At 31.6% G+C, this 24,873-nt stretch overlaps 2 protein-coding genes across 4 annotated transcripts; one reads left to right on the top strand and one right to left on the bottom strand.

The window, feature by feature from the left end:
- The first annotated feature begins 997 nt into the window (after positions 1 to 997).
- On the top strand, positions 998 to 5,475 carry LOC134236133 (uncharacterized). Its single transcript, XM_062718307.1, has 6 exons — positions 998 to 1,361; positions 1,946 to 2,017; positions 2,431 to 2,916; positions 3,229 to 3,306; positions 4,776 to 4,930; positions 5,189 to 5,475. Exons 1-6 carry the CDS (start codon positions 1,304 to 1,306, stop codon positions 5,423 to 5,425), a joined length of 1,086 nt encoding a protein of 361 aa, XP_062574291.1. The 5' UTR covers positions 998 to 1,303; the 3' UTR covers positions 5,426 to 5,475.
- Positions 5,476 to 8,782: 3,307 nt separating this feature from the next.
- Positions 8,783 to 18,397, bottom strand: LOC134236144 (uncharacterized). Of its 3 annotated transcripts, XM_062718317.1 has the most exons (4): positions 18,335 to 18,397; positions 18,156 to 18,178; positions 16,129 to 16,476; positions 8,783 to 9,992 (listed from the first exon to the last, which is right to left on the bottom strand). In XM_062718317.1, exons 2-4 carry the CDS (start codon positions 18,164 to 18,166, stop codon positions 8,786 to 8,788), a joined length of 1,566 nt encoding a protein of 521 aa, XP_062574301.1. In that variant the 5' UTR covers positions 18,167 to 18,178; positions 18,335 to 18,397; the 3' UTR covers positions 8,783 to 8,785. The 3 variants fall into 3 exon arrangements, with proteins under 3 accessions (XP_062574301.1, XP_062574302.1, XP_062574303.1); XM_062718318.1 differs by lacking the exon at positions 18,156 to 18,178 and having other exon boundaries at positions 18,335 to 18,359; XM_062718319.1 differs by lacking the exons at positions 16,129 to 16,476; positions 18,156 to 18,178; positions 18,335 to 18,397 and adding an exon at positions 14,468 to 15,110.
- Between the last annotated feature and the right edge of the window lie 6,476 nt (positions 18,398 to 24,873).

A 24,873-nucleotide genomic window follows, 5' to 3' on the forward strand; every position in this document is an offset into this window, starting at 1 on the left:
TTATTTACTTGCAATCATTTCAGAAAAGTAGATATAACATGAAAATGAAAGAATCATTCTTTGACTATTATTTTGTAACATGACACACGAGTCTAAAATCCATTCTCATTCGGGGCTTCATTAGTCAAGAAATGAGAAAATGATACTTAGACGACCTTCGAGGCAGGTGATCTTAGTTTCTTGCTACGGCAAATCAAATTTTTCAAGTTAATAATTTTTTTAAAAATATTTATATTTTATTTTAATCTTAAATTCAATAAGGAACATACCAATCCAATAACTATGGTTATTCTTTATATATGAATTATACATGTATATACAAGTAAAGGTTTGAACGCGAATGATTTGGGGTATTTGCGCATTAATGTACAAAGCGACTTATTTTCTCAGTTATTCAAAATGTCAAAGGTTTCTGATGAAATACAATACAATTAAATGTTCAAGACAATTGACAAAATTTGACTTAAGTCTACGACTGCTTTAATATCCCTGTGCATGTTAAACTTTAAAATATCAAATTTCAAAGCTGATTTCCAGGAACACATTGTCATTGTTAAAAAGTCATCGAATAATACTTGGGTTATTTCTTCACAATACGCAGTACTTGACAAACACAGTGCACTTGATGAATAATGATAACCACAGGCATGCAACAGCAGGCAAAACAAGGACATGTAATAATTTATTGTATGATGACGTATTTGTTCCACAATTTTCTTTTACAACAAACACTAGTACTTCATTATACATTAGCGATGCATTCATTAAAAAAAAAGGCAATTACGACTTCTTATCCTTTTCAAAGAGGGCTATTAAAGTATATTTTTAGGAATTTCCCGTATAGTGTTCTGTTTTTGCATTTGAATGTCTACAGTAAATTATTTAGCACATAAAAAATGTTTTCAATATGATTTGCAAGAGCAAAGAGCATAGATAGTTAGAACCAAAAACCCTGAAGATACACTTTTAAAAAAATTCTCTCGTTGTGTTTAGAGCATTAATATTGTTTTAACTCAAGTTATTTAAAACAAACAAAACTACTTCGCAATTTTTTCCCTCCTCTCGACGGGTTGCTCCCATGCAGGAAGTAAAAAAAAATGACGACAAATTTGTAGATTTTGCACACCGGAAACTTCCAATTGTAGATACAACAGGGATGTATGAACAGACGTCGTATCACTTCATTCAGGGATTGTTTATATGAATCGAAAAATGTGCACGTCTCGTGTGAAAGACCGCATTCGACAGCAAGATAAAATTCTTTAGAAGATAAACCATAAGGGAATGAAATAGTAGTTGAAGGATGTGTGGAAGAAATGATGCAAAAAAATCTGGAAGCAATGAAGGGGAGGAATCACAAGGTACGAAAACAAGTTTTTTTTTTTTTTTTTTATTTTTTTTGTAAATTTCAATGATTAGATCAAAAATTTTAATTATTACTTTTAATTCTAAATTGATATTGAATCGTTACGTAACCTTAAACCTTTAACATTTATTCAAGAAATATAGTCAACCATGTGTATTTTCTTAAGATCGATAAGGAGATGAAAATCAAAATTTAAGAATCAACAATTTTAGATGAAAGTGTAATGATCTAAATTGATTATTGAATTACGATTATAACATTTACGGTTTGTGAACTCAAACCATTAAATTACTTACATAGGAAACAGAAATATATTCAACCATGATAATTAACATCGATAAGGAGATGAAAATCAAACAGAATAGGACCTTTTACTGTGATTAAAATCCCAAATCTTAATATCCTTTTAACAATTATGATGAATATCCTTATATAATTTTAATATTTTTAATTCAATAATATTATTACATTACCACAGAAATATAGTGTAAAACTGTCTAATAAAATGGAAAAAATATGCTAATATTTTTTTTCCCAAATTTCATGTTAAATTTCTAAATAAAGTAATTTTTTTTCAAGAAACTAATGACAAAACTACAACCACTGTTTCTTCAGAAGTGGACTGCAGCGTCAACAATTTCAACACAACTGGTAATTCAAAATAAAATTTTAAAGCTTGTTTTTAACTTCGTTAAATGTACCTGAGCAAGATAAGGCAATCTTTTAGTACAGCTATACACCGGAAAGCAAAAATGTACATGTATATGTAATTATGTCTTGTGGAAACATAATTGTTACTTACTGTATTTTAGGGGCAAACTTTTGTACAGAAATATTTTCTAGCAGTAATATATAGTATTGTCTTAAAGAGATAATAAAAGAGACGTATCAAAAATCACAAAGTGACTCTGATTAAGCATTTGCAGTAGATAACTATTTATGCAATTTTAGTAGATGATTAAAGATGAACATTTTCATTATAAATTATGTTTATAAGCCCTTTACCACACTTTTTTTTCTAATCATCATAATTTTGCTTATTTTTTTCTTCTTTTAATGCAAAGGATGTGAAATAACACTTGCTGGTAAACTGTTGATAGTGCTAGACGGTGCCAAGGATGGTATGATCATGAAGAACAACGGATTTAAATGCTTTTGTGAACTAGTGTATTTCAATCTCAACGGAACCAGTGTAACTGCAGAAGTTCTGACTGGCAGCAATAAAGCCATAAACTGTTCCTCTATAAAAACTGAACGTGTCAATGAAACTTTTCTTGAAGAGGAATTAAAATCTTTGGGATCAGTATACAACCCCAAAGTTGGGGAAGCAGGAATGGCGGTGATTGTATCAGAAAGTTCAAACGTGTCTGGTTTAATTAATAACCGGAATTTTCCAGATGAGAAAGAGGAGCCGTTCATATATTTTGTTAGTGTTGGAAAGCAAAAGAACACGAGCATTGAGGACTCTTGTCATCGGCAGTACAGATCTATAAATGATATGTCAGAAATTTCAACCATCGGATCGGAATTGATGGAAAATGCATGTAATCGTATGTATAAGTTCATAATATTAAGTACTTTAAATATGTTATATTTGGCGTGTACGATATTTGGCGGAAATTCATCTTTCAGCAAATTGGCGGCGTATATTTGACGTAGCGCTTTCTGCATGAGCTAGATGTAAACGCTAGTATAGTATTACAAGACAATTAGCGATGTACTATATATAGGAGGTTCTGCTCTCTGCAAAAAACGCTTAATAGAATGCACCGCCAAATGTAATCCGTTTACGATATCTTGTCATGAAGATGATGTATGGATTAAAATCATAATGATTTTACAGTGTTATTTGTATTCCACAGCTATGGATTATATGAAAAATAACAGCTGTCTAACTTTATCAAAGACTGAAAGTCCGATATCAACACCCTCTCATCAAGGTATTGTCACACAATTATTGATGTGTTGAAAGACATTCTTCTCCAATGAAGAATGATTTTATTTTGGCTGCACTTATATGGCTGTACCTGTGGTAGATGGTGCATTATATTCTTTTAGTTTGAAAAAATGACATATTTACTAATACACACTTATCAAAGGGAAATAATATTAAACATTATAGCTAAAGCAATTAAATTATGGCAAAAGATCGACATTGACACTGAAATATTTATTATTTCTTTACGGTTGCAACTCAATAACATACCATCGAAAAGTTAAAAAGATTTAATTTTGGGGTATTGGAATTTAATCTCAAGACTAAATACTATGTTATTAGAATGGCTGAGAAAGCTTTCTAGTTACCCTTTCAACAAATCCTGAAATATTTGTTCAATTACTTGCAAAATCTCTATGATATTTTAGCTCACCTGAGCTGAAAGCTCAAATGAGCTTTTCTGATCATCTGATGTCCTTCGTCCGTCCGTCTGTCCAGTTGTACATCTGTAATTTTTTTTTACATTTTCGAATTATTCTCAAGAACCGTTGTGTCAATTTTAACCAAACTTAGTACAAAACATCCTTTGGTAAAGGGGAGTTTAAATTATTAAGATTCGGGGCCAAGTCCCCTTACAAGGGGAGATAGACAAGAAAAGACAAAAAAGGGTGGGGTCATTAAAAAATCTTCTTCTCAAGAATCACAGGGCCAGGAAATCTGAAACTTATGTGGAAGCATCCTGGGATAGGGTAGATTCTAAATTGTTAAAATAATGACCCCGGGGGTAGGGCAGGGCCACAATAGGGAATCAAGTTTTACATAGAAATATATAGGAACAATCTTTAAAAATCTTCTTAAGAACTACTGGGCCAGGAAATCTGAAACTTATGAGGGAGCATTCTGGGGTAGGGGTGATTCTAATTTCTTAAAATTATAACCCCTGGGGGGTAGGGCGGGACCTCAATAGGGAATCCAAATTTTATAAAGAAATACATAGGAAAATTCTTAGAAAAATCTTCTTCTCAAGAACCAATGAGCCAGGAAAGCTGAAACTTTTGTGGGAGCATCCGGGGGTAGTGTAGATTCTAAATCGTTAAAATCATGACCCCCAGGAATAGGGCGGGGCTACAAGTTTTACATAGTAATATATAGGAAATATCTTTTTCTCAAGAACCATTGGGTCAGAAAAGCTGAAACATATGTGGGAGCATCCCGGAATAGTGTATATTATCAATTGTTAAAATTATGACCCCTAGAGAAGGGCGGGACCACAATAGGAAATCCATGTTTTACATAGAAATATATAGGAAAAATCTTCTTCCCAAGATCCATTGTAAATTCTAAAGTATTAAAATCATGACAGGGGAAGGGGGTAGGGGGCGGTATAACAAGAGGGGAAATCTAGGAAAGAGCTGCATCAACAAAGTTACTCAGGTGAGCGATGTGGCCCATGGGCCTCTTGTTTCGTTTAAGCTTCGGTGGAAATGGCCGTTGTCGTCGGTAGTGTTATCGGGGCCCTGATTCTGGCAGTAGTAATCGTTCTTTGTCTCATTTTTTCACCAAAACTTAAAGGAAAAGGAAAATCTAAAAGAGACACCTTTGTGGAATTTTCGGCTGTGGACAGCGGGGTAAGGTTTCTTCTTCCTATATATGTTTCATTACATTTCATCTTACAATGTCAATTGATAAAATATTGCTTAGATTAAATTAGTAGAAATATCAAATTTGCAATAAGATAATATAAATTATCAATGGCATTGCACATGTGGACATGTTGACTTTTAAAAAATACTTTTTTCAGAAGTATTTATTTAGTATCAAAATATTGATGTCAATATATTTTTTTATAAAATAGACCGGATAAAAGAGTTACCTTTTTTGTTTAGTTTGGGGGATTATCCGTGTATTCGGAAGCAAAACAGATTCCACGATATTCTTCAAGAGATTCACAGAACGTTTACAACGCCCTGTGGGAAAAAGAGAAAGCCAAGAAAAACAGAGATCAAGAAGAAAATTATCACGATTTAGACATGAACTTTGTCGACGGTAAAGCTGATACGTCATTATATGATCACATGAAGAGAGAAGAGGATTTAGATGACGTATTTGAGGCACCTGGCTAAAACAAATAAAAACCCTGCTACACTCTTATGGGTTTCAGAAGAGGACAAAATCCTACAAGTTTGAAAAAATAACCTACTTGTTCAAATTGAAGTCTCTTTTCCAAGTACTGTTAATTGCTTTTTATTCACAAAAACGTTATTTTTACATTATTTCATGAGACGAGACATCTTCTTCGCTAAAACTTCATTTAAGCGAAATTTGTTATTGGCTCAGATTATAAGGAATTACCCAAATTCGTGAACTTTTTGATTTGGTTATAAACAACTAATTCAAGATGAAGTGAAAATAAGGCCTTCAGAGAAAGGAAATCTGATGAAATGTTTAGATAACACTTGTCAAAGCATGTATAAGTAGGTATTAAGTACAAAGTATGTATCTAGATTTTTGCATGTTTTTGATTACTGCTGGGTTTCTATTTAAATATAAGTGCACTTAGCAGAAAAAAATGATGTGTGTAATTGAAATTTCGCCTTGATAATGTATTTTAATCTTTTACCTTCAATTGTCTTAATTCAGGAAAAAAGTTCATATTTCATAATTCTCTACCCTGATTTGGGTACAAGTTTAGAAAACTCAGAGTGGTATATATTCACGGAATAGGAAAACAATGAAACATTATACAATTAATTTTTTAAGCTTCTATGTTTATGCTTAATTATAAACAAATGAGCTACTTATGAATATAAAATGTTTTCTTCATTATTACTTAAGAGCGTTCATTTTAGGCTTCCCAACCTAGGGAAGCATCTGTTAAACTCCGTATATCCTTCAATAGAAACAAGTTTTCTTTTTTTTAATTAAACTCTGGTCGTTACTTGATTTTAGACTGATTGAAGTAATGCAATATTGACAATGAAATATACAAAGTAAGTGAATTGATAGGTGTGAATTTACAATATGATATTGTAATTGACTTAATTATCTATGTATAAAATTCTGACAACAGAAACAAAACTTATAGTCATTAAAACCATAAGTTTAATTGATTTCTTTTGAGATACAAAAGAGAAAGACTTAAAAAAAATATTTTTTCTAGTTCATTTTGATTTGATTTTAGATACATAAGAGGAACATTAAACTGTTTTTAATTGATGTGTTTGAGATACAATAGAGAAAAACGTTCCTTCCTGGTTATCAGGAAATATTTCCTCGTGGAATATCATTACACTGATGTTATTCTAGAAATTTTTATCTAGGCACAAACGGTGAAGGAAATGCATGTCAAGTGGAAAATGATACAAAAAAATTAAATTCGGTTTATTATTTTTTTATTGCTCCAATTTACATGTACATTTTTAACTTGTATATTGTACTTACAGTCTTTTCAACACCGGTCGTAATTTTCGTAATTGTGTAATTTTTTTTTAATCTTGAATATTTTTTAATAAATAAAGTGTCAAAAAATTTAATATGATTTCAATAAATGTTTTTTTATCAACGAAGGCGACGAATTTTTTTTTTAGAGAATATCACACAAAAAAAAGTTAAAGGTTAACAGCCATCCAACTTGAAAAAAAGCTCAGTTTAATGTACATGTTGGACTTTCTAATTTTCAATTTATTATAGACAAGGTCAGTAACATAATCTTTGTTACAGCATTTCTCTTTATATAATTAATTAAAATTAACGTATTTTTTTCAAACTGCGAAGGGAAATGGATATAAATTGATAAGAGTCATGTCTTAACTACCGTTAATAGCTATAGGCTAGGACAGAAATAATAAAGAAAGGACACAATTTTTAAATCTATGACATTCCGATATCGATGAAGATACATGTAATGGGATCATTTTGTATCCTAGAAAGATTAATTAATTATTGTACGTTGACATTTTCTAACTATATAGAAGTGCCACCATATACCCGTCTGGGGATTCAAATCTAGTCCTATACTCGGCACTTAGAGCGAAAGTGCAGGTGTCATAAGAGTTTTTCATTTGAATTGCTGGTCAAATCATGGCTGATGCATAATAATTCATGAATCTTCCATTCCGATTCGGACTTTTAACACGAGACCGGAGCTGAATTATTTTATGAGATGTAAACTTCAACCAGATACAAATTGACGAAATTTATTATTATTTAGGGCGTGTTGATTTCTTCCTATACATTGTATTTGAGTGGGGAGTGATCAGGTCATGGACTTGATTTTCAAGCACCAGCTCCACTTCGACCGAAATAAACTTGAGTGCCTTGCTTGATGGCTATTTATTTTTTGGTCTAAAATCTTAACAAAGAATTGTTTTACAAGATCTGAAATGGAAACCTCTAAAAAATACCACCTACCTAAATTTGTGTATCTTTGGTAAGAATACATAGCATAATTTAATACTTTGTTCCAACTGCAATGAGGGATCTCGATCGTGCCAACTCCTACCATGATACGGGACCTTGATTTTGAAGGCCTTTTTCAAAAGAGCCTTGGCTTTAATTTCAATTGTAGGAAGTTAGGCGAAGAAACAGTACATATGTAATAAATATATGTTGTTGGATTTGATTTAAATTGATGAGATGTTGTTTTACGTCTCTTTCAAGGACTTCTGGTATTCAGTTTACAGAGATGTCACCATGTACCGGTTACTTTATACGAAAATCGAAACCCGACCCCCTATCATACACTCGCTCGACAGGGCGGCCAAGATTCAATCCTCGTGCAGAGGCCATCCTTTAACCTAACATGACTGTTTTTTTCGATTTAAGAATATAGTTTTTCAAGGATGCATGTTTTATTCTCAGTTAAAATTGTGAAATAATGCCACAGAAATTATAAATGAAGTGAAATAGAATGAATTTTGTTACTCATAATCTGGTTTATCTTAGTGGATAACTTGAATCTATAATGCACAAATAAGACTGAAGGAATTTTTGGAACCTTATAAATGCGAAAAAAGATGTCTTCTTTAAACTTAAAAAGGACTTTTGACAACCACATTTATTTAAGCTGATTGGAATACTAGTATGCAGATGATTTGTTATATGTTGTATAATATGTTCTAGGGTTTAAATTTGCAAGAGTATAAAACAGCTAATTTTAATATAGCTCTAGTTATGTAACTTTACATTAACTTTGAAATGATCGAAAGATTGAACATTACTTCAGTCTTAATGCAATCACATTTGCAACTTTATTTGTATAACAAAGTCTAACAACACCATCTATTTCACCTTTTATGAATAAATATGATGTTTTCTCTTTCTGTTGATTAAATTAGGCTTTCGAGTGTTTTTTTTTACTCTAATATTTGATCGTTTTACCTGGAGTCAGTTACTGATTCTCGAATTTCAAACAAATTCTAACTTAACTTAAGAAATTTTTCTAAACCACTGAAAAGATATGACTGGTTTATCGAAAGGTATCACTATTCACTTAACATCCCCCGAAAATGTTCATGCTCAGTAATTTCAGTCATATTTTTCGTCTTATCGAAAGGTGTTAAATTCACTGCATTGTCTTTTAGACCTCCAGATAATTCATTTGTTTTCGTCTTTCCTTTATCTGCGGATTTATACTTTATGTTAATCGTCACTTTCATCTCCCGCACTTCGGCGTATTCACCGTTCACGGAATCTGTTTCAGATACCCAAGAAGCACACTTCTGCAAAGAGTCATTCAGACGAGTTGTAATGGATTTGCTGTCCATGCTTTCTTTACTTGAGTATCTATCCTTGTCTGAATTTACCTCCTTATTATTAGAAATCTTTGGTAATTTTCCGAATTTAAAGACTTCTGGTTTGAAGGGTTTGTTTGTTTGTCGTAAAAAGTTGATATGTTTTTCAGCTTCCACTACTTTTTGACCTATATCCCTTGAACTTGACTGGGATTGTCCAAAAACACTGTTATCAGAAAGTTCAGAAGTCTCGGTACTTGTGAATACTTTCTGAGTTGATGATGTTGTTATTTCACTTGGATCGTTTGATTGTTGCACGGTTGTGATTGCAAATAATTCAGAACACTCAAGTTTTTGTGGTTTTCTTGCCTCTTGTAATTGTGTGCTCATGGGTGGAAGATGATGTGTCTTTTTGAAAATCTTTTTCCCCATGAGTCCATTTGTCGAGTTAACAAACTGAAGGTGTTTGTTAAGATCAAACATTCTTCGGTACCTTTTCTTAAATTCAATTTCGTTATGTATGCTCCCAAAGACAGAGGTCTCGTCATCTGGGGCGTCTTTACTGATGGGAAAAGATTTGGATAAAGGAGGTCGACCATTGTATGATCGTCTGCTACGAAAAGTTTCACTATCCACTGAAAAATCTGAATCTGAACCGCGCACTGTAGAACCCCCTGATGTCTTTGTGTCATCCAAATCTTTTAATTTCAACCGTTTCTTCTGTAGTTTCTTTCTTTTAACAATATTCGAATTGCTAAAACGTGGAGCTCTTTTTGTTGACAACGAACTGTAAAAACCACTTTGTGCAGGTTTGTCTTTCATCCAATGATCAACTTGTTTTGCAATGTCTTTATTCCAGTTTTCAAATTCTTGTTGCATACGGGGAGTTTTCCGATACATTTGAGACAAACTACCGTTCCTTGGAGTCTCCAATTCATCTGAGTTGTATGAAATTTGCCTACAAGTAATAAAAAATAGAACTGTTTTAATCAATATAATTTATCTTTGTTTCAATAAAAACTAGCATGTTGGTAACAATGGGCCACAACCCTCACCTAAGTCATTATGATCCAACATAATGAGATTTTCCCATTTGCATTACTATGTAAACCTTTGATCACATAATTTAGCTTCCTCTTATCCCAAGGGATATAAACAGAACAAACTAGAAAAATTGAAATACATGATAAATTGTTTCACGATAATTTTGACTTGACATTGGATTTACAGTTTTTGAGAGAAAGATTTTTCTGTGTATTCATTCTGAATTTTGATTACTCATTGTCGTCTTTCCCTTCCCCCATGGTTTTAACAAACTTAAATCTACACTACAGAGCAAATATTAATGAATCAAATTTTCTAACGAATGCTACAATACAAATATGACAATCTGACCTTGAAGTTTTCGAGAGAGATACTGTTATAGTTTTTCCCCCCGTATTTCCTCTACTTCCTAAATAAACTTCAATTGCTCATTGTCCTATCTAAAGGCTCATAATTATATTAAAATTGAATTTGATTTATTTATGAAACTTTCATATTAATTTCAAATTTCCTGGTCAAGTGATCAATAAGAAGATTATTTTTCAATATATTTCTAAGTGAAACGTTAAGCGCAAATTGTTTCCAAACCTACCCCCAGGGACAAATGTTTGCTTTGAACAAATACACTCTACCACTATAATGTTTTCAGTAAAGTACAACATTCTAATCCAGTGGTTATTCAAAAAATTGACCTCATCGTTCTTGAAAAAGAAAATTAAAATTTTGAAAAAGTTTAGATACAAAGATGGACAGACGTACGATGGGCAGAATATAATAAGATCAGAAAATCACACTTAATTTTTCAGCTCAGGTGAGCTTAAATGTAAAAGCGATTGCCGTGATAAAAAAAAACATAACTATGTAGCAAGAACTTGAATTTGTAACATAAGGTTTCCTTAAAATTAGATGCTACGATATCGGCTATACCATTATATGTTTCTAGCTTTCTACAATGCCAAGTCAAATCCAGAATCCAGGATAATCAGTTTTAAAGGTAAAGGCTTATCAATCGGAAACACCCTACAATCAAAGTGCCATGCGCCAACGATCAAAATTAACACATTTCCTTTCGTTAAGACTTGTCACAGAAAACAACTGCTTCTCAATAATGCTTTGTCACTGTGAAACTCGTTTCGCCCTTTTCCTCATTTGTTGCAGATTCCTTTTTAAGATATAGTGGTACTTGTATGAATATATTTATGTTTTTGTTATAAAATTTATTGCATTTTTAAGCTTGATAATTTTACATCTTCTTAAACCTTTTATATATTTTGCACGTATCATTCTTGAGCATTAAAAGTGTTTTCTTAAGTTCTCATGTTATATGACCTTGATATATTATTATATCAATATTTAATAAAGCTGTTTTCATTTTTGTGCATTTCGTAGAAGTAAGTCTCAATGAAGCTTATCATTACACATTTTATTTTTGTACCCTATATCGGAAATAATAAAACTCAGTCAAATTAAAGGAGGACGAGTTTCTTCCTTATTCATATTCTTTTGCTCTCTTATCCTACTTATCTTATTGATGATAAATAATTGTTTGTCAAAACAGACATCCACGTCCACAAATTTAAAACAGAAGTAAGCTGCACAAGCTTCTGAGTTAGTACTTTTAAGTACTGGAATGACTGAATAACTTCAAATTCGTAAAAAAAAACAACAACGGTATAATTCTTTTACATCACCTGGTACTTCCAGAATGAATATATAAGGACAAATTATAACTTGCAAGCAGAAATACAATGAACTCAAGTGACGTAAACTTTTTGTGAAAAGCGTTTTCCTCTTTTCAAATGTGGGTGGAAATCTAAAATACTTTTCATGGAAGAAGCAAATGAGTGCATTTTTATGATGAAAAACTGCTGCGCAGAAGAAAATTACACCTTACATTACAACATACAGGACACTGACAAAGCATCTTGGTTTCAGTAATAACCGTTTTTCATTAACAATAGCGGAAAATGATTTAATTAGAATATAATAATTAAGAATAAACTTGAAATAAACCGCTTTTGGTTTTAAACATGCTGTGTTTGACAAAAAAAAAACCAGCTGAGCAAATTTCAATAAACACATATGGATACGTACCATGAAATTAAGCATTATCCAATTCGAAAAAAGTTGGCCTTAATTCTATCTTTAAAGGTACTTCCTATGCCTTGTGACTAAATATAACATCTCATACCCTTACCAGAATACACAATCTTCATCTATATACAGTGTATAAGTTAACGCTACGAATTAACGCCCGTTGCAGGATAAAAGGCTACCCTTTCAGAAATGGCGTAACAGCTTAATTTACTTTGTTAACGACCTATTTGGACCTTATGATTGAAAATTATTGTATACAGTCTCCGTGGAACTGGTTCCCGCCTTGCTTCCACCACAATCAATAAACGTCCTGTCATCAGTAATGTTCCCTAAATGGAAAATCATGCACCAAGGCGGATATCTAAGACGGTTGCCTTACAAGTTAATTGGCAGAATCCTGCTTTCAAACAAAGAACGCCAAGACGATGTAGAAAATGATATGTAGTAATTGTGATAAGCAAACCTTTTGCAAAGATATTTTTGTTAATGAATTTTTAGAGTGTTCAATACTTCAGAAATTAAATAATAGTTTTTGGTTTTTGAAATCGAAACCAAAAAGTGAGTTCATTTTCACTTACAGTACATGCGCACTTAAGTATGGAATCTTCGGACAAGTGCTTTAAATTTAGGTTTTGTAGACCATGCATGTGATTTACATTAAGAAAAGAGACAAAATCTTGTTTTGAACCCATTGTAACTGTCAATACATTTCACATTCAACTGAATGTGAATATTCGTATGTTTTGAATTTTTCTTTCCATATTCATCATGTGCTGCTACGAATCTTTCTTTTATTATTTTCATTATAACTTATATACAACATTTAGTTTTATTTGTAATGTGGTAGAATAAAATTGTATCATAATTCCAATTATATTTAATGAAAAGGGAAATAAGATTGAAAGACTAAAAGTGATCATACCTATGTTTAATTTATTTCACATTATATTATATATCCTATTATATGAAAATTATACAATTGATTACTAGTATATTGGTTGAATAGCTTTCGCTCGTACGCGGCAAAAATCCTCGTATTTTATGCCAATAGCAAATAAAACAACCATGTTCACCGACGGCAACTTAATTTACAGACTTCAACAAAACCGTCAATATTATTCTCAGAAACTAATTGCAACATATTGATTCTCCCCGTGCGATTTTTTCCTATTATATGTTAATAATCCTGGGAAAAGTTTTTTTCCAATTTCTTCTAATATAGAAATTCAATTAATTTATTCCTCGTCGATCTTTTTATAGCATCTATGTGAAAAATAGATATGAGGCGATATAATATAGATTAATATTGTCTTCATAACTACATATAATATCTCTCTTGAAAGTCACAGCCTTTAAGATATTTATGAAAGTTTGTAACTAGACCAAAAAAATTTGAACGGATGTTCGACATCATCATTATTTGATGCCAATTCGATTCTTACTACCTACTATAATTCAATTTCGTGATACAGATCTGTAGAAGATCATATTCCAGTCTAATTTTCTCTTTTTACTGCTTGCAAAATCGCAGTATACATGTATATACATATAGATAGATAACAATGCATTATATATGTGGATCACACAATTCAAACATTGATAGTTTTCAAAAGAGCTGAGATCTTATATCTATCGATTTGAAAACTCCTAAGGTGAAAATGTAGATATGAACGAGAAAGTTTATATTATTTGAACAATAACTTTTAAACTTTGTGATTTTTTAAAACTTTAGAAATTTTATTGTTTCCTTGAATTTGATGTGGGGTGTTGTTGTCATCTTCAAATATTTTATCTCGTTTATCTTACATTTTTTTTTCAGTAAACGTTAAAACATGGCTTCACATCATGTATGTATGTCGTCGTGTTTTCTTGAATTTGAAAAATTCAGTTGTTATGCATAGCTCACGAGAATGTTAATATACAAATTTTAAAAAATAAAAATTACCAACCAATAATCCGTCTAAGCTAAAACTAACCCTCTTTAGCAGGCTCTGGAACATGCATTAATTAAACTAAGATGGCATATGCAAATAGCGTAACATATAATCCTTTCTAACAGGAATCAAACAGTCATGTAACCGAACCACTCCATCCCAAACAACGCATGACAACGTGTAGCAAATGCTCCAAGTTTGAACTTTTATTTTTTAGCAGAAAAACATCTTTTAACAGATGATGAAGGGTAAATAATACCAATTTATCAAATCATATGTTTTTCATAACATTCCATGCGGTAGGTTTTGAACACGATTTGATGACTTTTAACAACCGTCTCTCTAATTTGTAACTTACCCCAAACTAAGTGAATCAAAGTCAGGAATTCTATATTGCCACACAAAATCTTCTTCCAAGCCTAAATCTGCCATTTTGTTAAACGAATGTCTTAATTCAAGAAAACCTTAATGAAACATAAAAGCGATTCTTTCACCACTTGTTGTTCTCTTCGATACAATGCAAAGTTGGTGTGCAGTGTTGACATTTCCTATCTACAAATAACATTCCTTATGGTAGAAGTCATTATTGAAACGGGTGCCAAAATCAACCTGGGGCAGGCAACAGTTGTGCAAACTCATTATTAAGAGTCCAGTGAGGGGACCTTTGTCGCCACATGAATTAAGCATCTATGTAACCCCTGACTCAGATCAAAACGAATTACACAAAAGCTCGGATTGAATTTAAAATATAATCTGGGTAGCTCAGTTTCGTTATAATTTATTTCAGGCGTCTTTGGGAGCAAAATCCTATATCTTCATTATCGATAAATTTACATGCGCTGTTGATTTAATTAATGGATTGTATTCAATTTTTGACATGTTATTGATAAGTATTTAGGCTAATGTTTCAACGCTATGTACTGGGCTTGCGACCAAACTTTGTTGATATGTGTACCCCTAATAGTGCTGTGTTCCTTGTTGAAAGAGGATTTAAATGTATTTAGTTGTATAGTAAACATGGATTGGTGTAGATTAAGTATGGTGTTTCGAATATTTGATTGTCTGTATTAACCTATGTAGACAATTACTGCACTGATAGGATTGAAACCTTTAGAATACAGAGATTGGCGATACCATTGAAAGAGAGCCGACTTCTTTGATGCAAGACAATTCAAGTATTATTATGGTGAAGTAACTAAATAAATGTTATTTTTGTCTGAGGTTTTCCTTATGCTATCTAAGAGTCATCTTGTACTCTCAATTAAAAGCTAAGGTTTGGGTTACCCATAAAAAAGTAATGCAATACATATAATTTCTTTTATATAAACGTTTAGTGACCTGTTCAGGATAAATACATAGGAATTATTTAATGAAAGATTATATGTCAGACGTATTTGATTTGAATGGGGTTTGTTAGAAAGAACATGGTTTAATCAACTTAATACATGCATAATGTTAAAACTTCAACTTGTCAGAAGAAAAAATAATTATTTCGTGTTGTTATTTGAGGCTATATTGTTAAACTCATGATCTGTATTACGATAATTAAAATTTTACGAAATTGATTTTATACAAAATAAATGTATATTTTTCTACAATTTTCATTTGTTTTTACTATCTTTTGCAATTTGGATAAAAATGTCCATTTGAACCCTGCTTGAAAGCAAAGGACCTTGGAGGCATATGTTTTAAAAATTAATCCTTAAATTTGTTTTAATTTTATTGCAAGTTTATTTTTAGGCTACTTAAATTCTGAAAGAGAATCTACAAATATACATATTCGCATAAAATTGTAAAAAATATATATTTTAGTTCATTGATTATTTTAATTACAATAAAAATGACACAGGAATTGCATGTCTTTGCATTTTTGTTGCACCTTAAGTTAGCTGTGGTGAGGTCAACGCAATGTCATCTATACAAACATTTACGATACATCACATCAGTAAAAATAGGTTACTCTTATTTTCACTTTTCCAATATATAAATGACAAAATACTTATTGAAAGTGAAACTTACTTAATTTTTATCGGTAAGGTGTTCGAAATATTCTTGTAGAACGTCTTCTCCATCAACAAACCAGAGCTTGCCTTTGGTGTCGGAGGCTTCCCGGACGTGTTTGGTTTGGAATCCACTTCCTGTATTAGTTGAAATGGTGGCACAAATGAATACCCCATGACAGCGGGTGATGCACCGATTATCGGGTTGGAGTAAACACTGATAGATGTCGTTGCCCGGGGGTCCTCCACTTCCGTCATCAGATGGAGGGAGGGGACGAAAGCGTATCCATGTGCGGAGGACATGGAAGGAGTTGCTATTCCTCCTGCATCCAAATCCACACTAGAAGACGCATCCATGATCAAAATTCTGTAAAAAATTAAAAAGGATACTGGCTTGTTAACCTTCATTAAATCTTTGAACATGATGTATGTTCTTTTGATACAATTTAGAATATGATGCATTGATTAACTGGAAATATTGTTCAGAAATGGATTGTTCATATTTTTTCCATTGTTAATGTAACAGCTATTTGATTTTCCATAAAATGGTGTAATATTTTTCTTTGATAGCATAAAATAACAAGTGTGACAGTGACAAATTTAAATAAACAGAATAATAATATCAATTTGAAAGAAATACAAATTTGTATTAAATGTAAATAACTTCCAAAGTTAAAGCACATCTCCATAATATTTTTTTATCCGTAAAAGAACATAAGTGTGTTGATCAATATATATATTTCATAATGTTGTGTGAAAACTTGTTTAATGGAAAGATAATTTATAGTGAAAAATTCTCAAAGCAATTGAAGATGAAAAATAGAAGCTATACCTGTATATATTTTTTCCTTTTCTACTTCCAAGACAATAATATTGAAACTTTAGACCTTATCCTTGGGTGGTATAACAACTTTAACATTGTGATTCAAAAGTGATTATTTTAAATAGACTTCCTAAAGCATTGTAATGTTGCCAATGAATCTGAAATTATTTTATTGTTTTACAGGCAAGAAAACAACGCCCGGAAAGAGTAAGATCTTAACCTTATGATTACAGGTCTATTCAAAAGAATTTGATTTAAAATTTTCTTTATTTCTTAAAGGCACTAATTTTCATTCACAGGTCGACGATGAAAAGAAAACTTTAAAAGTAGTTGTGATATAAATTTTACTGACTGATTATGTGTTTATTTTGCCAAATCATTTTAAAATAAAAAATGTACACTGGAAAGCTAAAGGATATCATATTGATAAAATAATAATCTAATGAAAAATAATAAAGAACGCTAGAAGAATTTTTTTACTTTCACATTATATTACATTCTTGTTATACTCAACTCAATTTTCGAGATTTAAGCACTAAATAAACACATTCGTTTACAAATAATTAAAGGTTATAAATCTATCAAAAGTCTTATCGTTTTTCTGTCACTACTTTTATCACAATAATAAACTATTTTATTGCTAAAACTTTTAACCCACCCTGTAATGGCAAACGTCCACCTTTTAAATGATTAGTCATAAATCAGATTATATTCATTTATTCCATGCGAATTACGGGTCGTTTATCTCTTCTTTATTTTTATGATTTAAAGGAAAGGATTTATAAAAACCTTTGACAAGATTTTAAATATTTGTGATGTTCTTAAAAGGTGTGTGAAAGCACACAGAAACCCATTGTCTAATGGTTTAGTCTGACAAACTTTTAAGTATCATCAAATCTTGTCCTTTTGAAAGATTTTACGGGAACCTTAAGTAAAATATTATCGTTTGAAAACTTAGGTACAGGATTTTCATGAAAGATTACTTTCATATTAATCATTCGATATATGCAGCTGTACATGTAAAACGTCTTTAAATAAGGAAAAAGTGGATATTATTTGTTTTAAATGATGTTCATATATTTCAATTTTTCCTACTATGGAAAACAAATTGATGCATTGACTAATATATAATTATTTTTTAACTGATTTTGAAACGACATACCTTTTTCTATGAAATTTTAGATAAAACTGTAACAAAATTTTTACAGAATTTTCTCACTTACCTTGCAATCATTTTTCAGCTTATCTACATAAATCATGAAGAAAAAAAATGTTATTGCTATTATCTCGAAATGCAGTCGTGATTAACCTTTTCTAATTATTTTTTAAATATCCGTATAAAATTTTATGTCTAAGATAAATATCATTTTCTGAGAAAATTTTGAATAATTTATGCACTTACCCAAACATTATTGCACAAATTTCCAGCGAATATGTCTTCAAACTGTGAATGAAATACAAACATTCCATTAAACGTGTGATTTTTTCCTAAAATTATAAGTTTAAAGATTGTAGTTTTAAAATCATGCTCCTTAAACGAAAAAAAACCCATTGCAAACAGTTCTTTTTCTCCTTATGCATTCTATTACTTTGCAAAGATTCTCTATTTTACTATCTATCAAGTTTTTCTGTTACCTCAAACTGTCAAAATGAAAGAAACCAGAAAAGAAGAAGACAGTTTAAGTCTCGTTTGATAATTCAAGGTAAACATTAAAGTGTCTATTTGTCTTACTCATATCTAATTCATTGTTCGTTTTCAGAGTAAATACTTTTTTAAATCTCTGGTATACCGCCATTAAGCTTTGAAAAAATGTAAGCGATTAACAATCTTTCTCTAATTGAAATATCCAAGAAACTGTTTAAACTGTTTGTATTTTACTTTTCATAAAATTGTATGATAGGAAAGGGTTGAATTTAAATGCACTGGTAATCCTTTTGCGATTTTAACAATATAATATGTCGGTGACCACATGATATTGAAATGTATATTTATTCGTTTAATATCACGAACCTCAGCAACTAACAGAACTAAGAAATAAGATTTGCATTGTCAACTTATCTTTCATATATGTGCATATTAAACACACATGATTTTTAACAAATCTCTGTCCTTGTTTTCATAGTATATATTTACAAATATCAGTGTCGCATAACAGCTGAAAATTAATAATAATCAATTTCTTTCATCCTGTGAACAATGCAAAACGCAAAGATCACAGAGAATCCACGGATCTACCTAAACCCAACCGACCTGACCCGAAGTAATGGAGGTAAATATTCTATATTGACACAAAAAACTTAACGGCGTAAACCGTGATAAAAAAGAAACAATAACCTGAAATAGGTATAAAATGTACCCTTCATAATTCGAAGATACAATGAAGATTGTATTTGCAAACTTTATACTCATTTTCAACAGTTTGCTGAAGACCTTTAACAGCATTTTCATTTTAGGAAGCTACATTTGTTTGAAATTTGATTGTACTCAAAACATGTTCTTGTGAACATTATCAGTGAGGAGAGATCAATGTCATTTGTACTTCATAAATAGGGGAAGCTGGCACTGGAAAAAATAAGCTTGTTCATAGGTTTATATTTCGATGTTCTATTGACTGAAGACGACAGGGCTAATAAACAACTAAATTGTTTGACAGAAAAAAAGCCTTCAGATTTTCCATTGCCAACTTTCTTTATTTGTAGGTAATTTTGTTTTAACCTGTTTATTGCCTTAAGAAGATGTTTTAGAACTAATTCAAACCGAGGCAGACTTCTATCAGATAAGTTGAAGTTAGAAGGATTGCAGGAAAATCGTCTTTTTCTTTCAAAATTCGTCAATTCTGTGATCATTATAATGATCTTTTTAGAAGGTATATCCTATTAATGGCTATTATTTTGGCTGACTTGTAAAGCCTTCATTTTTTATTCTTACTTTGGCTTTGGAATATTTCGTCTAACTGAACAATATAAAACTGACACAAATTGATGCAAAACGATATTATTCTACCTGGTGCAGTGGTTAGAGATTTTTCTCCATAGTTTATTTGTAATAAGCTGATCCCATAGTCGCGGATTCGAATCCAACTGCGGAACAAGGAGACTATTCCTTCAAACGAGACCATATAAACCAACGTCTATGGCAAGCCCTTTTACTATTTATTCGGAAATTTTTTTTTCTTTCAAAATGAGAGATATCTCTCTAGCATAGAGAGATATCTCTTTAACTTATGGAGATATCTCTTTAGCTCATAGAGATATCTCTTTTACTAATAGAGATATCTTTAAACTTTAGAGAGATATCTCTTTCAACAAAAGAGATATCATTTTTTGAAAGAGAGATATCTCTTTTTGTAAGAGAGATATCTTCATAAGCTAGAGAGATATCTCTTTAAGCGAGAGAGATATCTCTAAAAGTTAGAGAGATATCTCTTTTACAAGTTTAAAAGAGATATCTCTCTTAATTAGAGAGATATCTCTTTAGATTTTCAAAAAGAGATATCTTTCTAAGCTAAAGAGATATCTCTTTTAATGAAAGAGATATCTCTTTTCCAATCACCCTTTAAATAAAATAATTAATTCTCCCGTTAAAAACGAAAGCGAAACAGGAAGTAATGTTTGTTAAGTCGTTCGTTTTCTGATTATTGAAAAGAAGAGGATAAAATGGACTGATTGATACAGGTAAACAACGCTTTATTGTTTTATGCGGAAGTAACAGGATTTCAAACCAAAACGTTCCCCAATGATTGGTTCCATATTATATTTATTTCATTTATTAAGCTCACAGGACAGCTGAGGTGGGGATATAGTTCTAATGCAAAGTCAATAAAAACAAATAGGAAATACATGTACCCAATTTCATCGATCACGGGAATACATGGTTGATTACTACGTCGATTAAACATAATCCTGATAGAATTAATGTTCTTTTTTAATTAATTTAGTAATCCAAAAATAAAAACGTCCAACATTACTTCTTTCATGTACACAGGGATGTATACATTCAATTTCAATATTAACTGTAGGACGTTACAGTGGCGTAGCATCGCTTTTGAAAGTGGGGGGGGGGGGGGGCAGCCAGAGAAAACATTTTTACTACCTGAAAAGTTGACAAGAAAAGAAAAAAAGGGGGGTTGCCCAAAGTCGAAAATTCAGTGCCAGTTCTAATACTACATTTTCGATACATCGCTAAAAGTCTAAAAGTTGGGGGGGGGGGGGCAACCAGGCTTTCAATTTACTTTTCCTATTGTATAAGTTAGGTTGGGAAAAAAGTGGGAGGGGGGCAGCCCCCCCCCCCCCCCTGTTGCTACGCCCCTGCGTTAATCAACATACCTGTACGATCAGTATATTAACTGTAAAGCCTTATGACCCCCTTCCCAAACACAGGCACCTGAAGTATGGATAATACCCCCCTTTTTTTATTTAAAAAAAAAATGTGGAGGGTATTATCCATACTTCAGGTGCCTGTGTTCCCAAATACTCTTACAGTTATGAAAAAGACATTTTATTTTCTTAAAATAGGTATTAGAAATAGGAATTTTCTTATTTGTCAAAGCTAGAACAATCCCCAATTTATCCAATGGTGTCACCCGACAGGTCCGCACTGGGTCCATAGGACATTCACCATACAATGGTAGAACATTTTATGTACATTTGTCATTATATTTTACAGGGATCCAGGAGGTACTGAAAAAGGGACAATGCTTTGACTGAATGTGCCATCCGTGTACCAGTATAGACCTGTTAAAATGAGGCATATCCAATAATTCTTATACTCATGAAGAGTGTGGCAACTTCCAAGTAGATGGCACTCGTTTTAAATCAGAGGTACAGGGTAAATTTTTGGGCTGCACTTTTCTTTACTTCAATATTTCAAACTTACTAGTTCAGTTTCAAGTCCACAAAAGCTCAAATAGCATGGTAAATCAATGGACCATAATGCTAGTTAAATTTGTCATATGCTTTCTTATTAAATTATCAATTTGAAATTTGATTGGTAAAAAACATTTATTAATAAGTACAATTCTTCTACTGTGTGCCTGTCATTAAATCCCAATGATTGCAAATGCACATTGGTAGGTTCTCCATAAAAATTGCTAACTGTGCAAAGTGTTTGCACATTTTTTTTTTCAATGAACAACATTTTCTTAACATTGAATCCTTCAGTATAACAAAAACAAATATTGCATGCTTATTTTAATACACGATAAATAAACTTAAGAACAAATTTAAGGAAGTTTAATTTGTGTATTTGGTAGTTACATCCATAAATAGTTTTATATATATAAAGGATGTACACAAGCATTTTATAATTGAAAATATTCAAGAAAGTATTCACTTAATTTCTTGTAGATGCTCACTTCTAGGATGTTTTCCATGTTCTTGTGAAAAGTGTTTTACATCGCACCATTCAGCTACAAATACTTTGCCGGTGGAACTGTGACATCAATCAACTGCTCATGCCACTGCGAATTGGCAGAATTTCATTTTGGGACAAGCAAACTGTTTCAAATATTTTACACCTGCAAGTTAGTATTTAAGAAATTTTGTTTGAAGGAAGCTAAAAGCTAATGAGTACTGAAAATACAAGCCAGATGAAGTACAAAAGTGTTGATACAAGTCATTTAGAATGTTAAATTCTTTGCAGGTAGTGATGAGTGTACATGAAGTTTTTTCGGGATCTGGTCCAACATCATACGTACAAAAGGTCACTGTGCTTTCTTAGTTATATAAGCAGGCATATTGTTAAAGCGGTTACATATGTAGCTTCAAATGATGCTTGACTGTTAAAGTGTTTTTCTTCAATTTATAAGTAAACCATGATTGATCTCTGATGCAGTTTTATAGAGCCATGTCCATTCTTTAATATTCCATCATCCAACTGTCACAAAGAACTGAAATAAAAATGATTTTGATTTTAAAAATATTTTTAGTTTTTATATGTAACATAAAATTCTACAGAAATTCAAATATTAAAACTACTTCAAAACAAGATGTGTTTGTGAAACACTATGCACCAGGCAGCAACAAATTCAAACAAGTTTTTTTTAGCATATAGGTCACAGTCAAGGTCATAAGGTCATTGGCTTTAGTGTCATTTGAAAGAGCTTAATAAGTGGAGTATGCAAATCAAATATGAAGTCTATCTTTAATGGTTCAAAAGGTAAGGCAAAAGTTCAAAATGGTATTTATAACATTAAAGTCAAAGTAAAGGTCACAAGTTCACTGGCCTTTGTGTCATTTGATAGAGCTTAATTAGTGAAGAAGGCATTCCAAATATGATATCTCTATCTTTAATGATTCAAAAATTATGGCGAAAGTTCAAAAAAAGCTATTTTTAGCATATAGGTCACAGTCAAGGTCACAATGTCTTTGACCTTGGTGTCTTTTGAAAGAATTTAATTAGTGGAGTAAGCATATTATAAATGAAGTCTGTATCTGTCTGTCAGTCCATTTAGTTTCCATTCATTTTCTTCACAACCATTGCCACTGAAATTTGGTATACAGGTATATCATATGAATATCTAGGTCAAGTTCCGTTTTGGGTACGATCATCGTGCCATTTTTGACAGAGTTATGCCCCTTGGATTTAGAAAAATTCCAATTACTTGCAGTTTCCGTTCATTTCCTTTGCAGAGGTTGCACATAGTGAAATGCAATTTAGTATACAGATTTGTCAGATGAATATTTAGGTCAAGTTCTCTTTTGGGTATGATCGCACCATTTTTGACAGAGTTATGCCTTTTTGGACTTAGATAAAAAATTCCAATGTGGGGAGAGGGGGGCATAAGTGTTTAACAAACAGCTCATTATTTTTAAGTTTAGAAAGTGCACTGTGTGAGTGTGTGCAATTGTGATGGTGAGTGGGTGAAAATTGTCTTGTGTTTGTACAGTGTGCATTGTATATATATGGATATGGAAAAAGCTTCAAAATAAAGCATTAAAAAAAAAGTTTTGGAAAGTATGGCAATCATATACCAGTACTCAGAAATGCTAAATAAAAGGCTTCGTAGATGAAAAAAAATAATTAAAACTACCAGTCAAATAAGTATTAAATGTAAATCTTTTAAGATGAAGGTTTTGCTTTGTCAGATTCTTTGCTTATAGGGACACTTGCCTTTTAATGATGTCATGACAGGTGAGGCACATGGCTGGTCTTCATGCTGGATCAGTTCTTAATTAAAACCATCCAGTATTGTCCCAAGATTGCCAGATGTACAGACAAAACCTGTAATTTCTGTAACATGTCATTTGAATTATTACATAGGCCATAGTTGTATGTGCAACTGATAATAATGTAGGAACAGTAAGGTGCCTGACAAATAATGAGTTATAAATCTTACAAATATCCATTCATTTCATACAAATCTTAACTTTCTTCATTAAATTTTATCAATGATTTTACAAGAAAATCAGAATAAAAATTGTCCTTTTTATACACAAAAAATATTTTCATTAAAATTTTTTTTAAAATATTTGTTGCATTTTCATATTTAGGGTACCCTTCCAAGGCCAACAATAAAAAATGATTTGTTTTATGTACTCTGACCGACCTTTTAAAATAGCCCCTACCCATTTGCAATCATTTTCTGGATGCACTTAAAAATTTTTAATCCCCCCCCTTAATTTCCATAGATGATTTAATGATAAGGTGTCATATTTTTTTTAGGATGCTTTTTAATTTATAAATACAAAGTCTTTCTCACTAAATGAAAACATTAACAGATTTCTGAGTCTGTGGTTTTAAATATGACAGTTATCAATTTATTCAATACTGTAAGGCATAAAAAAACAACTAGAAGTATGTCCAAGGGACAGGAATGCCTGCCGAGGGTATATTAGTAATGCAACATGAAAATTCGTAGGAAATTTGATCAGAATATCTTGAAAAGTGATACAGTTGAATTGCTTACATCAGCATATGAAGTTTGACACTAATTTCAGAGA

Source organism: Saccostrea cucullata, unplaced genomic scaffold, assembly GCF_032062105.1.
Source record: "Saccostrea cucullata isolate Sc308-1 unplaced genomic scaffold, CSIRO_AGI_Scuc_v1 ctg765, whole genome shotgun sequence".
Taxonomy (NCBI): Eukaryota; Metazoa; Mollusca; class Bivalvia; order Ostreida; family Ostreidae; genus Saccostrea; species Saccostrea cuccullata.